The 12,867-nt window shown below is 39.7% G+C and overlaps 1 protein-coding gene across 1 annotated transcript in view; it reads left to right on the forward strand.

Annotated features, from left to right (window-relative positions):
- Positions 1-3,742: 3,742 nt before the first annotated feature.
- The window catches only part of LOC310634710 (vomeronasal type-2 receptor 26-like), a gene marked incomplete at both ends in the record, with an annotated part of 28,378 nt that continues 19,253 nt past the window's right edge, over positions 3,743-12,867 (forward strand). Inside the window, 3 exons of the mRNA XM_083353244.1 lie at positions 3,743-3,823; positions 5,365-5,604; positions 7,670-7,888. Of these exons, the coding sequence (XP_083209370.1) occupies positions 3,743-3,823; positions 5,365-5,604; positions 7,670-7,888 (540 nt within the window). The remainder of the gene's footprint in view (positions 3,824-5,364; positions 5,605-7,669; positions 7,889-12,867) is intronic.

Genomic DNA, 12,867 nt, shown 5'->3' on the forward strand with positions numbered 1-12,867 from the left:
GAGCACCAAGGGAAAGTATATGGTGGCCGTGCAGGTCTTCTCCATCTTGGCTTCGAGTTCTGGCCTGCTATGTTGCATCTTCATCCCCAAGTGCTACATTATTTTTTTAAGACAAGAACTGAACACAAAAGAACATTTGATGTCAAAATAAAATAGAAATGAACTTCCCCCAAATGCCAGTAAATAACTCTTAGAAATTAATATGTGCTTTAACGTTTGTGAAAAAGCATGCATTCACACACAGAAGAAAGGAAGGAAGGAGGGAGGGAAGGAAGGAAGGAAGGAAGGAAGGAAGGAAGGAAGGAAGGAAGGAAGGAAGGAAGAAAAAAAGAAAGAAAGAAAGAAAGAAAGAAAGAAAGAAAGAAAGAAAGAAAGAAAGAAAGAAAGAAAGAAAGAAAAAGAGATTCTGAGAAGACCATCTCGACATACACTTGATAAAATCATGAAGTTGAACTAACTTCTGACAAAACTCTCCTGGGCTTTCTTTAACTTTGGGAAATGTGAACTCCAAATCATCAGATTTCCAGAGGTCCATGGTACATGGAAAGTTGTTGGTAGATTTCTTTTTAGGTAGGAATGGAACAATTGTTGCATTTCATTTTTATTTATTTTAACTTATGTAGCTACTCATCTCATATTTGCGACTCTGGGTGGCTTACAGTTCATATATAAATGGTCCCACAAAAGAGCCACAATAAAAATATTAAAACAGTTAAAACTGTTTTAAAACAGTTAAGAAAATGTACAATAAAAACATTCAAGAACATATAGCCGTTTTATGGTGCATGTCTCTCTCTCTGATCCCCAGGCCAATTGGCCAATCCAGATCATGGTATCAGTTGGTACCTGCAATGACATTGAAACCACTAAAGTAGACCACAACCTACTACTTGATAAGATAGAAAAATGTGGGTTAGATAGCATCACCACCAGATGGATTCATAGCTGGCTGACAGGCCGTACTCAGCATGTGGTCGTCAATGGAACTGCATCTACAAGGAAGGAAGTGTGTAGTGGGGTGCCCCAGGGCTCTGTTCTGGGCCCAGTGCTCTTCAACATCTTCATCAACGATTTGGATGAGGGGATAGATGGGGAACTCATCAAATTTGCAGATGACACCAAGCTGGCAGGAATAGCCAATACTCCAGAAGATAGGCTTAAGATACAGGAGGACCTGGACAGACTCGAACACTGGGCACTATCTAACAAAATGAAATTCAATTGTGAAAAAAGTAAGGTTCTGCATTTAGGCAGGAAAAATCAAATGCACAGGTATAGTATAGGTGGTACCTTGCTTGATAGTAGTAACTGTGAGAGGGATCTCGGAGTCCTAGTGGACAATCACTTAAATATGAGCCAGCAGTGTGCTGCAGCTGCCAAAAAAGCCAACACAGTGCTAGGCTGCATTAACAGAGGAATAGAATCAATAGGAATAGAATACTGCATCCAGTTTTGGTCATCACGATGTAAAAAAGATGTCGAGACTCTACAGAGAAGAGCAACAAAGATGATTGGGGGACTGGAGGCTAAAACATATAGGGAATGGTTGCTGGAATTGGGTATGTGTAGTTTAATGAAGAGAAGGGTGAGGGGTGACAGGATAGCAGTGTTCCAATATCTCAGGGGCTACCACAAACAAGAGGGAGTCAAGCTATTCTCCAAAGCACCTGAAAGCAGGACAAGAAGCAATGGATGGAAACTAGTCAAGGAGAGAAGCAACCTAGAACTAAGGAGAAACTTCCTGACAGTTAGAACAATTAACCAGTGGAACAACCTACCTCCAGAGGTGGTGAATGCTCCAACACTGGACGTTTTTAAGAAGAGACTGGACAGCCATTTGTCTGAAATGGTATAGGGTTTCCTGCCTTAGCAGGGGGTTGGACTAGATGACCTCGAAGATCCCTTCCAACTTATTATTATTATTATTATTATTATTATTATTATTATTATTATTATTATTATTATTATTATTATTATTATTATTACTACTAGGCATTTTGTCAAGAGACCATATTGATGAACAGCATAAGTCAGTTCCCTGAATATTGAACTGTCTTCCTCCAGCATCATTTTCTGGACATGTACTGACAGAAAGACCAAAACTACTACAGAACAGTACCCCCAGGGGTGTTTGTTTGTTTTGTTTTGTTTTGTTTTATTTGATTTCTATACCGCCCTTCTCCCTAGGGACTCAGGGCGGTTCACAGGGCATATATAAATAACGGTACAAAAGTTAAAAAGAAATTAAATCAATGCCCAGTTAAAACAAAATACAATACTAAAAACACCTAATTTAAAACCCATAATCCCCCATCAGGCCAGACCAGCTAATTCGAATAAGTGGGTCTTCAACCCGCGACGGAAGGTTCGGAGGTCTGATGCCATCCGGAGCTCCACCGGCAGTTGGTTCCATAATGCCGGAGCGCCCACAGAGAAGGCCCTCCCCCTGGGGGCCACCAGTCGGCATTCCCTGACCGGAGGCACCCTGAGGAGGCCCTCTCTGTGGGCACGTACTGGGCAGAGGGAAGTTGACGCCGGCAGCAGGTGGTCCCCGAGGTAACCCGGACCCATGCCATGTAAGGACTTGAAGATCATAACCAAGACCTTGAACCTCACCCGGAAGACAACTGGTAGCCAATGCAGCTCGCGGAGCAAAGGTGTAACATGGGAGTACCGGGAAACTCCCAAGACAACTCTCGCGGCCGCATTCTGCACCAGTTGGAGCCTCCGAGTGGTCTTCAAGGGAAGCCCCATGTAGAGAGCATTACAGTAGTCAAGGCGAGAGGTCACGAGCGCATGAGTGACCGTACACAGGGCATCCCGGTTCAGATAGGGCCGCAACTGGCGCACCAGGCGAACCTGGGCGAAAGCCCCCCTAGTCACGGCCACTATATGATCTTCCAGAGTAAGCCGTGTAACTGTGCTTTGTTTTTTCACTAACATGCTTTTCTCCAGCTACCCCTCTGCACATGGAACCCTTGAAAACTTCAGAATCCCCAGAGGAGAAGGTGGTTCTCACTGTAATTATCACCATCCTGATCTCTGAGACCTTTTTGCTGTTTCTCCAGTTACTGCCTTTGAGGTAAACATCAGACTGAAGCAGCATGAAAGGCAACTTATGTCAGAAAAGGATAAATGCCTCTATCCATGCTGAGTGTGTTGTACAAGATGCAGGACATGCAGGGGCTAAAAAGTGTTTTGTTAGAAGATTTGGGCAAATTCTTCAGTCTGTTTCACTGGCCCATCTTCAAAGTTTGGAACCATATCTGTGAGTTCTGCCTTTAGCATCTGCCCTTTCGCTCATTCAGGGTTCAGAAAGGTGAAAGTTCTCTTCCATTCAAATATCCAAATCATAGTGATTTATTTGTTTTCATTACATTAGGACCCTAGAGACCTTGCTGCAAATTTCCAAAACATTTAACACAAACATGTCAGAAAATATTTTGATATCAACATGAGACCCACAAGCAATGTTGGTTGGTGTCTGTGTCAGAAATGCCTGGTACATAAAAGACTCTGGAGAGAGAAAGAGAATCTGAGGGTAGCTTTAGATCAAACAGATTCTGTGTTTATGTCTCTTGGTTGACTCTGACAGGATCTGAAGCTTCCGTCTAAAAAAAATACTTTGTTTTTTTCCCCCTTACTTTCCTCTCTTAAAAAGCAAGTGTCACATAGAAGGCTCAGTCAAATGTTGCTGCTGCTTTTTTTCCTGCTGATTCTGTGTCCATGGGGATCTGGGGAGATGGACAAAGCCAAACGCCTCCTGACTCTGCAGCAGGATGAAGTGGACCCAGAGAATCATTACAAGCCAGGAGATTATATGGTTAGTGGCATAGTCTCTACAATACAGGCTAGGTTTCAACCATTAAACTTCAACAGAAGTCCTTCAATAAGATTCTCCATGTAAGTCAATTTTCCTACACTACATTAGAGCCACTTCAGTAAGTGTCTACAGATCCCATCCTTCAAAAACACAAGGAGCTCTCTAACTGATCTGTGCCCTTTGCTAACTTATTTTCTGATTTTACCTTGGGGTCCCTATTGCACACTGCCAATCATGAAACGTATTTCAATCTTTAAACTATCAAATATCAAGACCAATTCAGATATTTTTCCCCATTCACTTTCCATTCTGTCCTATGAGGAGAGATAAGAGTTTGTACTCAGAGGAACAGAAGGAAATCTCTCTTTCACCGCACCCCTGAGCTGATCTGGTCTCTGTGGGACCTCTGGTTCAAGCATAACGGGGTGCTGTTTTTTCTCTCTGCATTTAGAGATAATTCCACTATTGTTTCTGTTAGGTATTGGGCTCAATTGTAACACCACGTGGTAATCTGGAGCTAGCTAATGGCTCTCCAGCAACTCAGACTCCCCGTCTCCAGTGCTGCTATTGGCTGCCCCTAGGTGACAATGGGTTGTTTATTGGCTGCCGCCTGGGGGCCAGGCTATAAATTGCTGCAGGCTGCAGCCCAATTCTCAGTTCAGATCCTGCAAGCAAATAAACATGACCATTGCTGAACTCACTTGCCTCGTCTCCATTCCTGCGCAATGAACTAGCTACACAACAGTTTCTCCACATTAAAATTTACTGCTGGGATGAAAACATCCCACTTAGGAACTTAGGAATTCATAGATATAGAAAATATATCTTATTCTCATTCACGAGTTCATGCCAGGAAGCAAAAAATTAATTTCAATTTTAAAAATAAACCATTGGTTGGTTGGTTGCTTTAGTTGTTTATCTCTTTATAGAATTCAAACTTTGTCTTTCTCTTAAATTAAAAGAAAAAATAAATAACAGGAAAAAAATGAAAGTAATTTCCCCCAAACAGCAAAAAGCAAACAACAAAGATCTATCCAACAATGGCTCAACCTTCACTCTGTCCAACACATGGAGAAAATAATCTGGTCTTTAACAGCTTCTGAATGTCATCCATGCAAGAGCCATTTTGAATCAGTCAAAACTCCAATTCCAAAAATATTGATAATATCTAAAATATAAAAGAGACAATAGTTTCTTTAAGCTCTCTGGGCATATGAATCAGTTTTATTAATACAGAGATAGCAGGGCATCAAATGTAGAACAAAATGCTAGAAGACCAGCATATGAAACTGAACTTGTGCTAGTTTAACCAACTAGGAGAGTGACTTTTAAATAATATTGTGTAATTTGAAATATTCTATAGCTTTTATTCTTTTTATATATCAATAAGTTGGAATATTGCAAACTGGGAAAAATGTGACTGTTTAAAATGTATTATCATAAAATCAAAGCTAAATGTTATTTTCATTGATGTGCTTGTAACCTGCAGAATATCAATCAAATTTTATTGGAAATTTATACCCTTCCTTTTGGCTATTGAGGACATCAACCAGAAGGGCCACCTCTTACCCAACATCACCCTGGGTTACAATGTTTATGAAAATTTCTTAAAGGTAGAAATGACTTCAGATCCTTTGCTAGACTTGCTTTCAGATGGGGAGGCCAATGTTCCCAACTACAGGTGTGGAAGGCAGAGAAACACAGTGGCTGTTCTGGAAGGGGCAGAGACTGGCATCTCCATCCAGATTGCAACCATATTGGGAACCTACAAAATCCCTCAGGTGTGTCTTTCTTGTGTAGACAGTTTTGAGTCATGCAGATTTCCTCTGCAAATGAAAAGCAGGTTTTTTTTACGGAAATGGTAAAGCTTGCATTTTCCTTCTTACATTTAAAATACCATCTTCCATTTCTTTCAGATCAGTTATAGTTTTGCTTCTAGGATTCTAAGGGATAAAACTTATTTTCCATTCTTCTACCCAATGCTCCCTGCTGAAGGAGTTCAGTACCCAGGGATGGTCCAGATTCTCCTCCATTTCAAGTGGACATTGGTTGGACTCCTTGCTCCAGAAAATGACCAGGGGGAGAGATTCATGAGGACAATGTCTTCTTTAATGTTAAGGAATGGCATTTGTGCAGTTATATATCAAAGCTTTCCACTGAACGTTGCAGATATGACTTTCAATGTAAAAGAATATAAAAAATGGAGAAATCTCAATGTCTTCATTTATGATTCAGAGACTAGTTCATTCTCGATAGGAATGCTAGTTATGCATGCAATATTTACATATCTGTCGGATCATGTTCTAGATAAAGTGTGGATCACCACAGCACAGTGGGATTTCAGTCTTAATTTTATGTTTAGTGGGAATTCCTTCAAACACATTGGTGGCATATTTTCCTTTCTGATAACGAAAAGGAAATGGGCAAGTTATGATGCTTTTGATATCTTTGTTGAATTCTTACTTAACTTTTTGGAGAAAACCTTTAGATGTTCATCCACTAAGGACTCCTTTTCAATGAAAATCAGGAAACGGTGTATACAGAAAGAAGAACTGGAGGCTCTGGGAAAAGAGGACATTGATCGGATCCTGACCCTGGACAGCTCCTTCATTTACAACACCATCTGGGCTGTTGGAAGGGCCTTAAATTCAGCTTATGTATCCACATCAAAGAGATCAGTGAGGAACAGAAAAATGAATATGGAGATTCCAAGGCTGAAAGCTTGGCAGGTATTTCTTTTCCATTAGATATCTTTCTTCGAAATATGGAAATTACTTTTATAAACAGCTGCCTTCGTTATTTATTCTGAAAAAATAATAATAACTAAATTATCCTAAAACTAAATCCAGTCTAATTCCAATCTTCCATTTCCTTCATTTTCTTTTTTTTAATTTTTTTTTATTTTAATTCCATTTATATCCCGCCCTTCTCTGAAGACTCAGGGTGGCTTACAAGCTTAGCAGTAGCCTTCATTCTATGTATATGCTTGCTTATTAGGGCTTTCACACACACACCAAGCGGCATTATTACAAAGTCAGCTTAATTGCCCCCAACAATCTGGGTCCTCATTTTACCTACCTCGGAAGGATGGAAGGCTGAGTCAACCTTGAGCCTAGTGGGATGTGAACCTGCACTAATTGCAGGCAGCTGGTGTTACTTAAGGAGGCATTAGCCCACTGCTCCACCAAGGCTCTCCACCAAGGCTTTTCCATTTCCTTTGATCCTTTTTTTTTGCAATGTATATTTTTTTATGTTTTTCAAAGCAAATACATTAATAGCTTGATTATTCAGCTGCCCTTATTCAGCCAACTGATGAAGTGGTATAAACCAGAATCCGCGTTCAGGTCTCACATTAGACTCTTAGAGGCAATCAGGTAATTCTCTCCGATCTCAGAAAGGAATGACTAGCAGATAGATGTTGTGGGTCAATATCACCACTGAAGAAAAACTCAGGAAAAGAAGAATAATGATGTTTCCTACTTTATTTGTGCAAATAATGATACAAGGCAAGAGACAAACATAACAAAAAGCCTCATTTTGAAAGACAAAGGCTAAAATTTCTTTTATAAGTTAATTATTTTTAGATTAATAAATCAACAGAGAAAAAAGAATTGCCTTTTTCCTTTAAAGGAATTATATAATAATATTGCTGTGGTAAAGCAGTGGGAACAAGAACATGACCAGATACTTCACTTCTGTCATTTGCAATCATTATTCTGATATTTTTCTACCCAAATTTTAATCTGACAGTAAAACCTGTTTTTTGGGCAGAGAGACAGAAATATTCAGATCCTTCCCAGCATAGATCAATGTCCCTTATAAACTCTTATTTATCTTTCTTTCCAGCTTCACCCCTTCCTTCAAAGCCCTCAGTTTTACAATAATTCCATAGAAGGGGTATATCTGAATGAGAAAGGCAATCTTATAGCTGACCTGGATATTGTGAGCTGGATTGTTTTCCCCAATAATTCTGTCAAGAAAGTGAAATCTGGGACTCTAGAATCTCAGGATTTTAAAATTTACATTGACCAGAAAAGTATCGCACAAGTGGAAATGCTGAGCAAGGTGGGACTATTATTTATTTTATCCCACTGAATGTGGCAAACACAGTATTTCAATTTGGGGTTGGGTGGGGATTGCCTTCAATGGGTTTTTACATTAATAAGCAAAGGAATAATCAGTCTCTCAAGAGTGAGAACTTCTTTATTGGCTATTCAGAGGGCCATGAATAATAATCTTAAATTTTCATACAAATTATTCAATGAGTCTGTGGAAAGGGAGGTAGACTGAGGGAGTCTATCAAATAATGCAAAACAAAACAAAATGTCTAGGTAATTATTGTATTTTGTAGGTGCCACCCATCTCACTATCCAGAATTCTATCTTCTTTTCTCTCCTAAGCCCTTGCCTCCTTCTATGTGTGTGGAAAGCTGTCATCCTGGATTCATGAAGGTTGTTCAGGAAGGGAAGCCCATCTGCTGCTATGATTGTCATCCTTGTGCAGAAGGAACCATCTCCACCATAGAAAGTGGGTAACTGTTGAAAACTGGGCAGATGTTTGGGAAGTTTATGGAAGCTGACATTGGTCAAAGGTTGTTTTGATAGACATGACTTTTTAAAAAATATTCTCTTTTTTCCGTAATAAATGAAAAGAAATAATCCTGGAAGTTAAATGTGGAACCGGATATTAAAAGCAAGGGGATCAAAGAAGCCTTGGAATTCATGAGAGGTGGCATTTTTTGCTTTTCATTCTTGTTTTCTGGTCAACTTCCACGATTTTTTTCTTGGTATCTCTGTAAAATGGAGAAATCCTTTCTTCTCCTCTATTCCTTCTACTTCTCTCCCTGAATATAGTCATACTGAAGGATGATCTTGTTTAACAGTCCCAAAAACATGTCCAGCCCTGAATCCATTCTTCCTTCCTTCCTTCCTTCCTTCCTTCCTTCCTTCCTTCCTTCCTTCCTTCCTTCCTTCCTTCCTTTGTCATCCTTAATACAACAACAATTGTATTGATTAGCCCTTGGACCATATCAAAGTACAAAGTTCCAGCAACAAACCGTCACCAAAGCTTGATAAAAGCAATCCAAAATGCAATTTGATAAAATACAATTTAAAATGCAATTAAAATACAATTTAAGTTGAAATAGTAATAAAATACAAATTTAAGATATAGATAAAATATGATAGTCATCCTTAATAAGAAATGAGGAACTTTATCTTATGTTTAAATGGGGGAAAGGAACACCTCTTTTAGCTGGATTCACAGGAAGAATGTTAACACTAAGACTGTTTTTTCCCCCATCACTCAAAAGAGTTGCCCAAGGAGACAGAAACTATTGGTGCTTGCTTTCTACAGTGGGTGGGTGGATAATGAAACAAATGAATGAAGGCAAATATATGTGTCCCATAATAATGTTGCAGGATCCAATTTGAGTCAGTCACCAGGACCAGTTTAATCTTTAAGTTTTTGACTTGCGATGGAGCCCATGAGGATTGGATCCTGAAACAGGGGAATACACCAGCCAGAGTAACTACTCTCCAGTTTGCTTGATCAAAGCAGTGGGGGGGGGAATTGACATTTGCACAGTGGGATGTGATAAAAGAGTTTTCCCAACCTCCAGTTTATTCATACGGATGAGCACATAAATGAGATCTGGAAGAAGACCCTTGAATCTAACATTCTCCCTCTTTCTGGGCTTGAAGTACTCCAGTTTTGGATGTCCCAATGACTATTTCTCCATGGATTAATGCTAAGGGGTCTACAGAGTGCTTTGACCTTCAACTCTGAAGGATGGTTTATGATCCAAACAATGCATAACACGTTGAAATGAATGTAAAATGCATTCATACACACCATCACCAATTTCACTCCAACTTTACATTTGATGAAAGAACTGCTTGATAGTAGATTTTAAATCTTTTTCTTTTCAGATGCTGAAAAGTGCGCCAAATGTCCAGCAGATCAGCATCCAAACATCAACCGAGATGAATGTATACCTAAGACTGAAACTTTCCTATACTATCAAGAAAATTTGGGGATTATCCTCACTTCTCTTGCAATGTTCCTGTGTTTAGTAACATCTTTTATCTTGGGAATCTTCATTAAATTCAGAGAAACTCCCATAGTCAAAGCCAACAATCGGGACCTTTCCTACATCCTCCTCGTCTCCCTCCTGCTTTCGTTCTTGACATCATTCCTATTCATTGGCCAGCCGAGAAGAGCCACTTGCTTTCTCCAACAAACAGCCTTCAGCAACATCTTCTCAGTTTCCATTTCTACGGTCTTGGCCAAAACAGTCACTGTGGTATTAGCATTCTTTGCCACAAAACCAGGGAATAATTTACAGAGATGGCTAGGGAAGACCTTGGCCAATTCTATCATCCTTTCATGTTCTGGTGTCCAAGTTGTCCTCTGCAGCATCTGGTTGGGCACTTCTCCTCCATTCCCTGAGTCAGACATGTACTCACAATCAGCAGAGATAATCCTGCAATGCAATCAAGGCTCTGTTGCCATGTTCTACCTTGCCCTTGGTTACATGGGTTTCCTGGCTGTTATCTGCTTCACAGTGGCTTTCCTGGCTAGGAATCTCCCTGGGGCTTTCAATGAAGCCAAGCTCATCACTTTCAGCATGCTGGTCTTCTGCAGCGTCTGGATCTCCTTTGTACCCACCTATCTGAGCACCAAGGGAAAGTATACAGTTGCTGTGCAGATCTTCTCCATCTTGGCTTCGAGCACTGGCCTGCTATGCTGCATCTTCATCCCCAAGGGCTACATAATTTTTTTAAGACCAGACCTGAATGCAAAAGAACATTTGATGTCAAAATAAAATAGAAATTAATTTGTATATGTTTTCTCCTCAAATGCCAGTTAATAATACAAAGTGATTTATTTCTCCTTTAAAATTCCTAAAAAAGCATGTGTTCACATAGACATATTTTTGTTTTGCAACACAATAGAAATAAGTGTATAAAGTACTAATTTGTAATAAATATATTTTATCTTTTTTCTTTGTGTTTAAGTATGTAGAAAACTCCTCTCACTTTTCCCTCCCTTCTTTCCTCCAAATGTTGGTTTTCAGTTTATGTTGCATAATTTATAAACACAGTTTGAAAATCTCAACTTATGCTTTTCTCTCTGTCACCCTCTGCTCCCATAGACAATAATTTTGTTACATCAATATATTTAGAACCCCATTCCTCTGTCTAGAACTTCACCCATGATCTTGGTACACTGTACAATGGCAGCCCCTTCACTTTTGTGCCTAGTAGCAGAGATCCAGTGGCCAGTAACCATTGGATGTAGCCAAATCACAACAGTGAGTAATACAGAAACTAACAGGTAATTGTCCTCTATAAACTTTTCACAATTGTCCTCTATAAACTTTTCACCTTTGACCAATTATATTGGGTGGAAATGATGGATTAATAGATTCCAAAAGATACTTTTTGTTTATCTTATGATGTATCTTTTCTCAGATCTTGAAGAGGCCCAATGTCTTGTTTTATTAGCCAATTAATAGAAGTAGTATTCTGTTCAGAAGTTACCCATCCTGAGAAGATCATCCTCACATAAATCTGATAAAATTAGGAACTTGAGCTCAGTTCTAACAAAACTCTCCTGGGCTTGGGGAAATATTAACTCGAAATCACTACATCTGCAGATGTCTATGGTACATGGAAAACTGTTAGTAGAATTCTTTTTAGTTTGAGATATTCTCTTAATGGAACAATTGTTGCATTTCATTTCTTTTTCAATTTATTTTGCCGGTCATCTCATATTTATGACTCTGGCTTGCTTACAGTTAAAATATAAATGGTCTCAGAAAAAAGCCATATAAACAATACAAACATTAAAATAGTAAAGACATTCAACAACAGTACAACTGTTTTATATGTACATGTGTGGAGGAAGATGAGAAGATAGAGAGTTACCTGGTTCTGAAGGAGGAACTTGAGAGGATGTGCAAAGTAAAGAACAAAGATGTCCCAATGGACATAAGTAGCACTTGGGGTTATGACTCCTAAGCTTGGAGAGAGAGAGAGAGAGAGAGAGAGAGAGAGAGAGAGAGAGAGAGAGAGAGAGAGAGAGAGAGAGAGAGAAAGAAAGAGAGAGAGAGAGAGAGAGAGAGAGAGAGAGGAGAGAGAGAGAGAGAGAGAGAGAGAGAGAGAGAGAGAGAGAGAGAGAATGTGGGTGATATGTGCCTTGTGTTAATTTCAGGTACTCTGCCAGATACCAGATACAGATACACAAACATATTCACACACAAACACATACAAACACACACCAGTGACTGTGGCTTTCCTGTCTCTTAGTATCAGCAATCATCCAGAGGTTTTCTGGAATTGTGAAAGGAGAGACTATAACAGACATACTCCTTTCTCAGTTACTGAGAATTGCACCAAGTGCCCAGATGATCAATATGCAACCAGGAACCGAGTCCAATATATCCCCAAATGAATATCCTTCCTTTACTATGCAGAACATCTGGGTATCATCCTGATCTCCTTTGCCCTGCTGTTTTTCTAACCACAGGCCTTGTCGAAGTCAAAAACTGGGGCCTCGAGGATAGAATAGAGCTGGAAGTGACCTTGGAGGTCTTCTAGTCCAGCCCCCTGCTCAAGCAGGAGAACCTATACCATCTCAGACAAGTGACTATCTAGTCTCTTCTTAAAATTCTTCAGTGATGGAGCACCCAAGATTTCTGGGGATAAACTGTTCCACTGGTTGATTGTCCTCACTGTCAGGAAGTTTCTCCTTAATTCCAGGTTGCTTCTCTCTTTGATCAGTTTCCAACCATTGTTTCTCATCTTTCCCTCTGATGATTTGGTGAACAATCTGGCCCCCTCTGGCTTGTGGCAGCCCTCTCAGATACTGTAACACCGCTATTATGTCTCCCCTATTTCTTCTTTTCTTTAGACTTGCTTTGCTTCTTGTTCTCCTTTTTTCTTAGGAAACCAAGGAAAGCCATCTGTCTTCTCTGACAAAGTGTTTAACATTGTCTTCTCAAGAGTTGTGTCTTCAGACACAATAGACATTGTGGTGCT

This window comes from Vipera ursinii (genome assembly GCF_947247035.1).
Source record: "Vipera ursinii genome assembly, chromosome: 2".
In the NCBI taxonomy this organism is placed as follows: domain Eukaryota; kingdom Metazoa; phylum Chordata; class Lepidosauria; order Squamata; family Viperidae; genus Vipera; species Vipera ursinii.